This window comes from Pyrgilauda ruficollis, unplaced genomic scaffold, assembly GCF_017590135.1.
Source record: "Pyrgilauda ruficollis isolate IOZ18807 unplaced genomic scaffold, ASM1759013v1 scaffold40, whole genome shotgun sequence".
Lineage (NCBI taxonomy): Eukaryota > Metazoa > Chordata > Aves > Passeriformes > Passeridae > Pyrgilauda > Pyrgilauda ruficollis.
This window is the reverse complement of record NW_024525490.1, coordinates 2137506-2150338: the sequence shown is the minus strand read 5'-3', so window position 1 is coordinate 2150338 and position 12833 is coordinate 2137506. Positions and strand designations below refer to the sequence as shown.

The 12833-nt window shown below is 35.0% G+C and overlaps 1 protein-coding gene across 1 annotated transcript in view; it reads left to right on the top strand.

The window, feature by feature from the left end:
- The window catches only part of CSMD1 (CUB and Sushi multiple domains 1), a 1068142-nt gene that overhangs the window by 1015865 nt on the left and 39444 nt on the right, over positions 1 to 12833 (top strand). Inside the window, exons 53-54 of the mRNA XM_041477428.1 lie at positions 1042 to 1215; positions 4464 to 4637. Of these exons, the coding sequence (XP_041333362.1) occupies positions 1042 to 1215; positions 4464 to 4637 (348 nt within the window). The remainder of the gene's footprint in view (positions 1 to 1041; positions 1216 to 4463; positions 4638 to 12833) is intronic.

Here is a 12833-nt window from a genome sequence, read left to right as displayed (position 1 = left end):
ACAATGTCTTCTTAGAGGCATCAGCAACCCTACAATTAAGATTTTTATAATAGTCCTGCATGTATGAAAAACCTAATCAAATGGTGAATGTTTTATCTTTCTAGTGTTTTAGAGGAGCCATTAGGCGTGAATGAAATATAATGTCTAGCATAATAAAGGGGCTTTATTAGAAAGACTGAATCCCAAAGAAAAGTTTCAAACAAGTTGCTGTTGATGGATACAGCCTACATGAAGCAGAAGTGATCACACACACACACACAACACATTGTAGCTGCAGTCTTGAGCCTTAGGTCCCAGTCCTCACCTCTCAAAATGAGGATTTAGCACATGTTTCAGATGAAATTACTGCAGTTACAATTAATCAGTGTCACCAGGAAAAAAAAAAAAAAAAACATAAAACCCTTTTTCTCCTCCTTAATCAGTAAAGAGAAATAGTTTTTTGCTCAGCAACTGTGTTTTCAAAGAGAATGAAGAGTCCAGAATAAATTAAATCATTACTTTGCTTCCTCACTGCCAAGACTGCTATTATCCTGGAATAATGGATTCTGTAATGTTTTAACAGCAGCTGAAATAAGGAGGAAACAGTGCTGGCAGACATTCCTTCCTGTTCATGCCTTCTATCTGGAAAATGCTTATAAATTCATATGCATGTCAAAATTATAGTAAGCTATTATTTATATTGCTTTGCCATTTGGTCAGTACCAACAAAAACTACTTACTTCTATTTTTTTTATTATGGTGAAGTGCCTTGGTAAGGTTGCCTTTTTCCCTACAAAAGAGTGAGGTCTTTAACTCTCAAGCCTGTGCTATTATTTCATCATGGAATTCTCCTTTCTCTAATTCATTGTTTTCTCCTTCAAAGAAGTAGAAGAAATATAATCTGAAGGTCTTATACCTGAGAACTTGTTCTGCACAGTGCAGTAGTTGACTCCAAATATATTGTTTATTGAAAGTTGAAATTTTGGGCTGGGCTTTTTTATTGTAAATTTTAGCAAGTCCTATCAAAACACACATTTTTGATAGGTTGTTTTTTTATTGTAGCTGGTCACTGTGGCTCACCAGACCCGATTGTAAATGGCCATATTAGTGGAGATGGTTTCAGTTATCGTGACACCGTAGTCTACCAGTGTAATCCTGGCTTTCGACTTGTTGGTACGTCTGTCCGAATTTGCCTACAGGACCACAAGTGGTCTGGACAAACTCCTGTTTGTGTCCGTAAGTACAACTAATTTTTCACTGAATTGTTGCTACTATTTTAAATGCAATTAAATATTAATAGTGGATTAGATATTCAAAAGTGTTTGGGCTCAGATCAGATATTTGTTGGACGTGTTGTCAGTTACAAGGGTTGTTATGATCCAGTTTCTAACCTAACACAGACTTGTTAATATTTCCAGTAACTCCTGATATTTATTGTTTCAGAAAAGGGATGGAATAGGCACTGAAGGGGTTTGAATAGCAGGCTGCAACTGTGCAACTTTATCTCTTTCTCTTTGTCCAGGCATAGTTGTTATGCCAAGTATGGGTTTGCTGAGCCTCTCCCCTATTTTTTTCACCAAGAGTAAAAAATTCCTTTGTATATTTTCATTGGTTAAAGGACAAAGCTGGAATGGTGTTCATCTGTGCATTTCTGATGGTGACTGCCTGTTTTTGCAAATTGGACTCAAGTTGACTTACCAATGCAAGCCAAGGCATGCCATTGGATAGTGCTACATCTGTTAGAAGAGATGTTAACTTTTTTATAGCCTTTAATTTTCTCAATTCACCTGTTTTTGAAAATCCCATAATTAAGTGCTAGAATTGCAGAGTCTTTCCTTCTCTAGTTCTTTCTTAATTTGTGTGGCAGATGATCTGAAATTTTCTGAACCATCAGCCATTTAATCAGACAAGTCCAATTTTTCCGGTTTTTATTTTACTACCTTATTATGTAAGATTTTAAATTCCTTTTAATTTCAGTTTTATTAAAGAGGCCCATTTTTATAAATATTTTTTCTTTTTAATGAAGAATTTATATCAACTATTTCAGTGTTGCATTTTTTAAGATGTTTGCAATTCAGACATAACTATTATCTCCACAGAGAGAGTCATTGAGATGGTCAGCTTTTCTGTTCAATGCATACCAAATTTCTAAATGTTTGGTATTTTCTTTCTTAGGGTAAAATGAAAATTTGTGCATGTATACAGTGGCAGAAAATATCTGCCAAGTGTCATTGCGCTTTTGAAATCCTATTTATATCTTCAAGTGATTTCTATTCATTAAAGGAGTCACAAATAGCATTGTTACTATTAGTGCATTCATTTGACTGTGCAGTGAATAAAGTCCGTTCAAAGAAAGGGGCAAAGCTGAAAGGGGCACGGCATGTGAGGGGCAGGAGGCTGCCCCTTCTTATATGGATGTTATCGTTACCATTATGAGAAGAACTGGCATCAGTTTCTGTTATTAGAGTTTGCCTAATGATTTCCATTGCTACATGGTTTTCTTTTGCTTAGAACACTACCAGACAAAAAAACCCATGCAAGATGATTGGGTTTATGTCAGCATTCAAACTTCAGGGGACTTTCCTCCTTTGATTAATTTATTTAAGAAATTTCCATAAAAATGAGACTCTTATTTCTAAGAGGTAAAGTGAAAACTGAATACTGTTCACCAATCCTAGAAATATGTACTACTGAAATATTTTTTGACTGAGCATTGTGGAGCCTGAAGTAGAAATATGGCTGTTGACCTTGGCTGGATGCCAGGTGGCCACCAAGCTACTCTCACTCCCCTCCTCAGAAAGGCAGGGGAAAAAATAAGATGGCAGCTTGCTAAAACAAAAGGGAATGGTTGCATGTGCAAGCAAAGAAAATAATTTTTTCATTTTCTGCTTCCCATAAACAAGCAATGTCTGGCTGTGTCCCAAGAAAGAAGGCATCAGCATGTGTAACAGTTGCTCCAAAACATGCATGTAAATAATGGATGATACCTCTCCTCCTTTCCCGCTGCCGCCCTGCCTTGCCCCTTCCTCCTCCTCCTCCCTCTTAGCTTTCATATCTGAGCAAACATCATACGGTATGGAACATCCCTTTGGTCAGCTGGCCTGGTTATATCCCCTTGCGAGGTTGAGACAATCCCAGCCTACTGGTGGGAAGGTGGAATGCTAGGGAGACAGCAGTGATGCTGTGCAGTGCTGCTCAGCAGTAGCAAAACAGTGGGGTGTTCTTAACACCTTTCTAGCTAATGATACAAAGCACAGCACCGTAGGACATCCATCTCACGTAGAAACAATGCATTGCAGACAGGGGCTGTGCCCCTGAAAATTTGCCCACATTGGTCTTTGTTTTGTGAGCTTGTTACAGAACATTCCCTCTTTTTATATTTTAATTATCTTGGAAAGGATTTTTAGATTTGTAAAGTACCAGACGTTGTCTTAAAAAACAATGCCTAAAGAGGCACTTACAGTTCTCCACCCACGACTCCCTAACATTCTTAGTTTCATATACAAGTCAGCCTTCTTCGTCTTGCAAAATTTGTGGTCTTTCCCCATCTCTATACTGGATAATCAGTTGGACCACATTTTAGCCAAGTATTTTCTGAAAGGTCTTTCACATGCTGCTTATTGAGAGTTAATAGGAAATTAGAAGATTTCTGCTTAGTTCCTTGTGAGTAGCAGCGCAACAGCATCAAAAGAAAAAATAAACCCATGTATAGGTTATTTATTCAAGTATTATAAACATCACTAGTGCAGAGTTGAGAAATTCTGTGTTTGTGCATGTGTGTATATGCACATTCTGATTTTACATTGTTAGTATCTATGCTTTTATATATTTTTCTATAATATTTTAATATCTTGTTACATGAAAAACTAGAGCTTGACCATAATAAGCTTATTTTATAAGTTCTGCTTTAGCAAAATCAACACACATAATATATAATGGGAAAGATTTACTCCCAAAAATTATTTCTTTATAGTCATAAGAAAATCAGATTAAAAGAATCACTACTTCAGCAAATCAGTGCAAGATCTTTGAAAATTGAATGCTTCAGAACTGCAGAATGTTTTGAAATAGTGCATCAAATTTGTTTGGCTCTACTACATGTTTAAGCTTGCTGGGAAAAAATATTTTCCTTTATTTGTATTAGTAGGAATTTTTAAATGTATTTTTTAAAGTCTAATGCACATCAGATGTGTGTGAAAATGCACATATTATATTATATATACATACATATATATATAAAAATATAGATTTAGATTTATTACAACATTCAACATAAGGTAAAAAGTAGCACAGTTAAGAATTCTCAATAAATATATCCTATTATTGTTCTTGTATATCTTGTATAAATGTCAAAGACAAATTCAGAAGCAGGGAAAAAAAATAAAGTCAAAAACCAAAATGCCAAAGGAACTCCAACCTGCTACTGGTTTCATGGATGAGTACCTTTCACTTTGATGCTAACCTGCCTATTTTTTTTCCAACAGCAATCACATGTGGACATCCTGGGAATCCAGCTCATGGAATGACTAATGGCAGTGAGTTCAATTTAAACGATGTGGTAAATTTTACCTGCAGCACTGGATACTTACTTCAGGGTGCTTCTCGAGCACAGTGTCGAAGCAATGGGCAGTGGAGTAGCCCTTTACCCAACTGCCGAGGTAAGAGTTTCACCTGCCCTCAAAATGCTTGGATATAACTCACAAGTCTGTGCTTTAGGAACTTATCCTCACCTTTATCTGAGTTTCTGCATTTCTGTATTGGAGATTGCTGTTACAGCTGAGTATTGGGGAAGCCAAGACTTTCCAGTATTTTTAACTCAAAGTTCTGAGATGGCAATCTTCAGCATTTAGTTTATAGACATATAAAGTGAACTTTGTATCACACAAGTTATATTACATCAATAAATCACAATTGCCTGTCTAGCCTGAATTAGGTGCATTTTAATATAGTTTCCATAAATGGTCATTATGAAAGTGAATATTTGTGTATCAAAACATTATTAATTCTCCTTTTTCCTAGCAATACCTGACAGACGTTAAACCTGATTTTTCTTGCCCCAACGAAAAAAAAAAAAAAAAAGGATAAAGTAAGATTTAATTTTGCTTCTTTTTGCAAAGACATCTGAGTTTGATTCCTGGTGTGCTATGGGTAAGGTGAACATATTTGAGAAATGAGAATGAAGCAAAGGTTTATGTTATGAGAAAATCTGTATCAAATGTACATATTAGGAAAGGACAAAGAAAAAAACATTTTAAAACACAATCTACAATAGTCAGATTGAATTCTTTATCCAGATTCCAGTAATTAAGATTAAAACTCTCTGAAGTTAACCTTTTTTATTCTTTCCATTTTTGACCAATATTTTTATTTATTTTCTTTAATTTTTGGCTATTGTTGCAGAATATGGAGCTGACATCTCATCTTTGGTCTGTTCCACTAATATCTTGATCAGACACCTAAAATCTGTTCACTGGTTTAGTGTTTTTGTGTTATATGTCCCAAAATAACTTCTGCTGGTATAGTACATGCTTTCTCAATGCTGAATCCATTAAGATACTGATATTTAATGATATTGTGAATCATTTTGTTTTGAGTCATTGAGGCAGATTGAGTATCTTCTAGACCAAATCATAGATGCAAATTGACAGAGAAATGAAGGCAGGACATGAGGTAAATCATGTAAGATATACTGCAAGATCTCAAAGGCCTGGGGAAAACTTTCTGAGATACTCTATATCCTTCAGTGCCCTTTTTGTGAAGGCTCTGGAAGGAAATGTATTTTGATAGCTCTAATTTACAAATCTTGTTCTTGGTCATATTCAAATCTGGAATTATCTGGGTTAATTTATAAATGTTAATAACAGTGCTAATTACCAAATATGTAAACCAAAAACAAATTAAAAGATGCTTAGTGTCTGGAAAGAATTTGATGGCTATCTCTGCTATGGAACATGCAAAGAAATAGAACACAAAAATTTATCCAGAAATTCAGTGGTTACTAAGCTCTGATTGAGTATTTTTTTCACTAGAAAAATATTAGAACAGTGTAAGTACTATGCTTTTTGTTCTTTGTACAGTCTTTTATGGGCTAAAGGAAATTCCAGGCAGCAAAGTCATTCTAAGGATACAACATTGGGATTAAAGATCATGTAATCAGAACTTAACTTCAGCTATTGTACTTTTATTATCTCCACCTGTTGGTTTATTAAAATCTTATTGTTCTACAACTGTTGTTTCTAAGAATAATAATTATCTTTGGTGATTAGCTCATCATAATGTTTCAGAGATAGCTGATGCAATTTCAGGCTCAGTGTGTGTGGAATTAGATCTTTCATTCTCATTAAAACAATAAAGAGACGGCAATTCCCTCAGTCACTACCCTCAGAATTTATTCAAGTGAGTTAACTAACATAGCAATATAATTATTGGAACAGAGAAACAAGAGTTAGCAAACTGTTCCTATTTAGGTGCATGTATTTCTTTTCCTTTTATACTCTTTTCTTTTGCTAGACCTAAGTGTACAAGTCCATCTGTCTCATCTTTGAGGCATTTAAGTAAGGTTTTATTTGTTGGAGACACATACTTTTTCATTTATACTGTGAATGCAATCATAATCTGCTCTGTTTGACTGCCAGAGGAAGAGATAGAACAGCTTTACTGAAGTTCAACCCCATTTAGAAGCTGAGTTACTCAGCTATTTACATTGAATTCCATTACATTTATTAAAAGGAAAACAAATATAAATGAAAGCAAGGAAAAACAATGCAAAGACTGGGAAGATTTTTTAAAAAGAACATAAGATTTAGGATGCTTACAGTTACTACAACATTATTTCAGTGGTCTCTCCTGTCTACTTTTGTTTCCCTTTTAAAATTTATTCACAGGAATTTGAGTTTGCTTGAGGCCAGTTTATGGTCTGAAACCTTGTTTAGGGAGGTTGGTTTTCTGAAAGGAGTGAGTATTATAGATGCAACTCTGCCAAGAACCATTCACTTATGAATGGTAAACTCCTACCAGAATGGAGTGGCTCAGAGTTCTCTTAGCTTAGTGTCTACAGTTTTGTCTATTCCCACGCAGGTGGTAAGAAGCTGGACTTTTGCCTTTCACTCAGTGTTTCTTCACTTCATTCTTCTCTTCACTTAGTACTTCTTTCTCTATAGCAACATATATTTTTCAGTGACTGTCTTTTATCTCTTCCATCATGAACTGCAAGGATCCACCTAATCTTGTCACCTGCTCCATGCACCCCGCTAAAACCCAGAGCACTTTGCTGCTAATCATGATAACACTGCAGCTGCTCACCTCTGTGACTCAGTTTAACTGATTTAAAGGGTTTGAAGAAGTTGTCATGAAGTTTGCAATTTGCCCAAGAAATCTCTCCTCGTGGAGAGTAATAGACTTGTGCACCAGAAGACATTTAGTTGTGCTGTAAAGGGAATATTCAATATCCACTTCAGCTAAAGCATATCAGTGTTAGAGTAGTTCTATACCATTCTCCTAGTACATGCATTTCTGATCTAGAAATGTGGGGGATTTGTCCTTTAGTTATATGAAAATTTAAAGTGCTGTAATATAATTCTCTTGATAATTGGTATTGTTTCTCATTTTAGGTTAGGGTGGTTGGTTGATCTTGCAGTTACGATGTAGCAGTTTCTCTCTGCTGTTCCTGCTCACTTTTCTACTCTGGCGTGTGTTCTCCATAGGCTGCAGAGAGTATCTACTCCCTCATGCAATGCCTTCTCCTCTAAACTCAGCGTTCTCTTTTTTACTTCTCACTGTTGTGTGTGTGTGTGGCCTTCTCTCTCTGGTGTATTCTGCCCTCTCCTAAATATATCTTCAGAGAAACAAACTTTTCTCATCCCTCACCTCTGATTTGAAGAAAGACTGAGAATTGGCGTTGTTCAGCTAAGGGGATAGAAGGCTCAGGGGAATATTGCTCGTCATCTATATGTATCTAAGGGATAGTCTAAAAAAAGAGGGCCAGACTTCTCAGTGGTGCTTACTGGAAGTACATGATGCAAAGGGTACAAAAGCAAACATAAGAAAAAGCTTTTTAAATGTGAGAGTGATAAAACACCTGAATAACTTTCCCAGAGACATTGTGGATTTTCCATTCTTACAGCTGTTCAAAACCTAACTGGACAAACTGTTTAGTTGTCACTTCCAAGTTCAAGTATTCTTGTATACATATTATGACTAAAGACTATATATTTATATATATACACCTATGTCAAATTTGGTCTTAATGAATTGATTAGAGCTTACCTAAAGCAAGTAATAGCACTTATTCTGGCATAAGCCTTTCCTTCTAAAATTGTGTTTCAACTAATGCGTGGAAAACAGTTGTTTTGAAGTTCATTGTTAACAATGAATTATGAATTTGTTTACAAATAAAGTAAGTCTTCCAGCTCTTTAAATATCCTGCTGGAAAAGGATTGATTCCTGGTAAACCTGTATCATTTAATTCAACTGAGATTTTACATATGACCTTTCTTTCAAACCTCGGTTGAGTTCACCTGAGTCAATAATGAACTTGGCTTCATTTGGCTGAGACTGCACAGCAAGTGCTACATATTAAAGATTACTGCTTGAAGATATTGCAGAATTTTATTTTATTTTATTTATTTTATTTTATTTTATTATTTTATTTTATTTTATTTTATTTTATTTTACTTTTTTTTAAATTTTATTTTATGCTGAAACTGGGCTGTTATGTGTGCATGCAAAACCTTGATATTTTTGGAAAATAAAGTTGAGGCAGTTCTTAGGCACCCTTTTGCAGTGATCCATTGCTTCTCTTTGTTGTGTCAATAATAGGTTAACTATTAAGTTAAGTAATCAGTGAAAGGAAATTTAGTAAGGAAATTAAATGAGAGGTTTTAGATAAGAAAAAAGTAATGCACACAAAAAGTTCACATTTGCTATTTAAGTTCTGTATGATAAAAACTTGTATGAAAAAAAAAGATTTTAGTGTTTGTATGTCCTAAATGCATTGCAAGCACTGAATTGCTTTGCAGTGATATTTCCCCTTACTCCAGAATGCTTTTGTGTATGTTTTGGCTCAGCAAGTAAAACCTTTTATGTCTGAAAATCTACATATTTTTTTAGTATTTTATTTGGACCTGTGTTCTGAGGTAATGTAATTCTTAAAATACCCATGCCTTGGGGAAACTATATTCCCACTGTTTCTGTCACAAGTGAAAAAGAGCATGTTGTGATGTTACTTTGTGAAATAGAAACCCCAAATATTTTGAATTATTTAAACATTAATATCTGTTTTTAAAATTGTATTTAATCCTTTTGATGGACTCAGTATTTTCTAAAGATTGGCAATAACCTTTTCTGGAATGTGAAGGCCTCTGAAGTATTACTTTAAATTCATCATTTAAATTCATCATTCTCCACATGGACTCTATCTTTATTTTTATTTATTTGATAGAGAACAGGTCAAGTAGTTGGTTTACTTGCCTTTAAACTGAAAACAAATGGCATCAGAAAAATGACAATACCCAGATCTCTATTCTCTGCTGCAAACCTGCCTGAGTAGAGCTTGGTGCAGCCTGATGTGCTACCCCAGAAGTAGTTATGACTGTATTAAATCCTAAGCCAAGTATGTTCACTGGGGTTTTTTTTCCATTAGCAGTTTGGAACCACTTTTCATTTAGTCTTTGGAAGCACAGAAAGCCAATCTCCATTCTTTTTACTTGTCATAATAACTCCTTACTACCAAAATGAGAACTGAATGAGGTGGTCTCATCAGGACTCTTCGCTCCTGATTGCACTGCAGGTCATTTTTCTATATATTATGCTTCCAGCAAGAACTGCTGTTTCTTTCTATGCTTGAAGCTGTATTAAACACCACACTTTGTGCCTATATTAAGGCAGACTCATATTCATAATCTGTACCAGGAAAAGTGGATATCCTTTGCCACCGTTTTCTTCAGAATTCTTTTATCTTTTTATAAATGAGATTTAGGAGCTTTTCTCCTGTTAGAAATGTTTAAGACCAGAAACACTTTGATGGGAAGATCCATTTGGCAAAATTGCAGAGGTTTGAGTTAGCTCACATTCTCCAGCCTGTATCAGTAAGTCCAGGATATTTGTTAGTAATAAAGAATTCAGGTCTCTATTTATACTGCATTTGTGCTGAATTTCTAACCTGACAGGTTTATCTTTCTTTATCTCATTGGTCTTAGATTCTTGAAAAGTTTAATTAGGCTTTTATTTCTTATCAGGATACTGGTATCTACGAAGAATTGCTAATTTTATTGTGTTCTATTTAGTGGCTATGTCATTTGAACCAGTGGTAATATGTTCCACTCCTTCACTGACAAGAAAAATAACCTTTCTGTTGGCAGCTGATAGACTGAGATTGGTGACCAATTCTTCTCATCCAAAGACAAAGCAGCTCTGAATTTAAGCAGTTTTCAATCTGTGTAGTCAAGGATTTGTATAAGCTGAGAAATGTATTTTGTTCAGTTTTGTTTTTTCCAAAGTCAGAGGTCTTTGTTGTGACTTATTTATACTTAAATGTCAGATATGCCTAATCTGTTCATATTGATAGCATGTTGATATTCTTCAGAAGGATAACTTGCACTTGAGTGAATTTCCTTAACAAGGAGGTGAGGTGCCCTGGGAGATGCCAAAAGGTGTCTGAGATATTTACCTGATCTGGCAGAGTTGCCTCTCTCTGGAGTGAAAACAGCCTGGGGATCAGGAAAAGATACTTCAGAAGGTAGCAAGGCAGCTGAAGAGTTCCTCATTCTGGTGTAAAACAGTGCTCAGATTAGTAAAGATTAATAAAGTCTCTGAATTAAATCACGATCCCAGAGTTTGTACTAATCTGACAAAACCTATTGTGTTAATGCTACTTGTGCATAAATGCCCAAAAATGAATTTTGCATACAAAGAACACAAGAGAAAAATAACAGGTAAGTACTTTGTCTTTCTGGTCAATTTGCTGTTGCAATACCCGGCAAAGTCTAAGAAGTTTTCATTCTTGTTTATTGTTGACTTTGCATTGTCCTTTACTAAAATTCCATTTACTGGCAAATTTGCCATCATGCTTTCATAAGCAGAGCTTTCTTCCTTTTTATAGGCAGAATTTTTAAAAACTTGTCGTAAAACCAGAGTGAATTCTCTACTCTTTATTCACGCTAGAGTGTTAGTCCCTAAACATTTTATAGATACTATCATTAATGCAATACTTTTCGCATAAAAATGTTTAAAAATCTGTTGATAAGATATGAAAGTTTATAAAAAAATCTTAAGATTGTTTCTGTCAAGCAAAAAAGGAACAAGAAACAAAATACTGTGAATGATGTACTTTTTGATGATCATTCAACTTCTAAACAGAAACCTGCCCTAGAGGACTCTGACATGGTCTTTTAATTTCTTTGTCCTCAAGGGTTTGAATCGACTCAGTGTGAGGTTCCAAAGTTATCAGGGCAGACTTGCAGTATTCTCCAGCTTTTCTCAGAAGACTTAACCAAGACTGACAGAATTCATTTCCCATGCAACTCTTGACAGGTGTCACTGAGAGAGAGCAATCTCCATCTACTCTCTCTGTGATTTACAATTGAGTCCCCAGGGTGAAAGGCAATTGGGGAAATACTGCCTTAGTTCTGTATGCCAGCCAACTCAAATTCTTTTCTAAAGAACTCCTTACTGCAGCCCTTCTTAGCAGCAGCACATTTGTGTATATGTTTAAAAACTGATAGCTGATCTTAAGTGGCACTGCAGGCATAATTGTGGTTACTTTTTAACTTGAGGGATCGTATTCTCTTGCATCATCATTTGATAAGGCTTCATGTACGATGCAAGGATTTTGTTCACAGAGCACATGCTTAAATTGTGCATTTGGTGACTTTTGTATTTCATTCATCACTGAGCTGTCTAAACAGATACTGCTGGTATTGGAGTGAAAACTCTGAATCACAAAGAAAAATTGATACTTTGGGACTGCAATATATTCCTTGAACATTCCATATTTCTGGTCTGCATAGAGAATTGATTTTTTCTGTTCTCCCTATTGACTCGCAAAAATAGTTCAGTTAGAATTGCTTTTGGGTAGCTTTGGGCCAGCATATCTTCGTGCAGCAAAGTTCCTTTTAATTTCTAATACTGACTTTCCATAAGTGAGCTTGGCACGATTGCTTGTTAAACCAAAGATTTAATTTTAAACAGTATATTTGATTTTGTTTTATGTTAATAATCTCAACTTCACCAAAAAAAGGGACAGCTCTTGTGAATGCTGGTTAAAAATTAAACCTAGGGAGAGGATTGAATAATCCATAGGATGAGAATATTTGAAAATAGTTGCATTCATGAATCTACAAAACCTTCAATAAATATGAGAATTTTTAACATGCATCAGATTTTTCTTCTATTTCAGTAGACTATTCTGCGATTAAAATAATTTTAACTATTTCTTTCAACTAATCTAGTGCATATTTGAGTTCAATAACAATGACTTTCTCTAAACTGCAGTGAAAAACAAGCACTTTTGGGTTTTGTTTTTTTTTAATAAATCCTAAAATGGCATTGCACTGTTTATTTTACTGTTTTTATTTTACATAATTTTTGTCTTGTACAGTATTTTATCTCTTTGATCAAGAAATAAAATAAGCAGTCAATATTATAGTTAAAAAATAGCTGTTTCAGATATTCTGGAGTTCTCACAACTCCCAAATGAGATTTCCATGTGGCTGATAGTCTATGATACTATGATAAGTTGTCTACATTTTTGCTCTGGAAGACACTTTCTTAGAGGTTTGTGCCTGTAGATCTCTACTGTCCTTACCATTCCATGGAAGAGAATACCAGAGCATCTGCAACTTCATTCTGAGACAAAA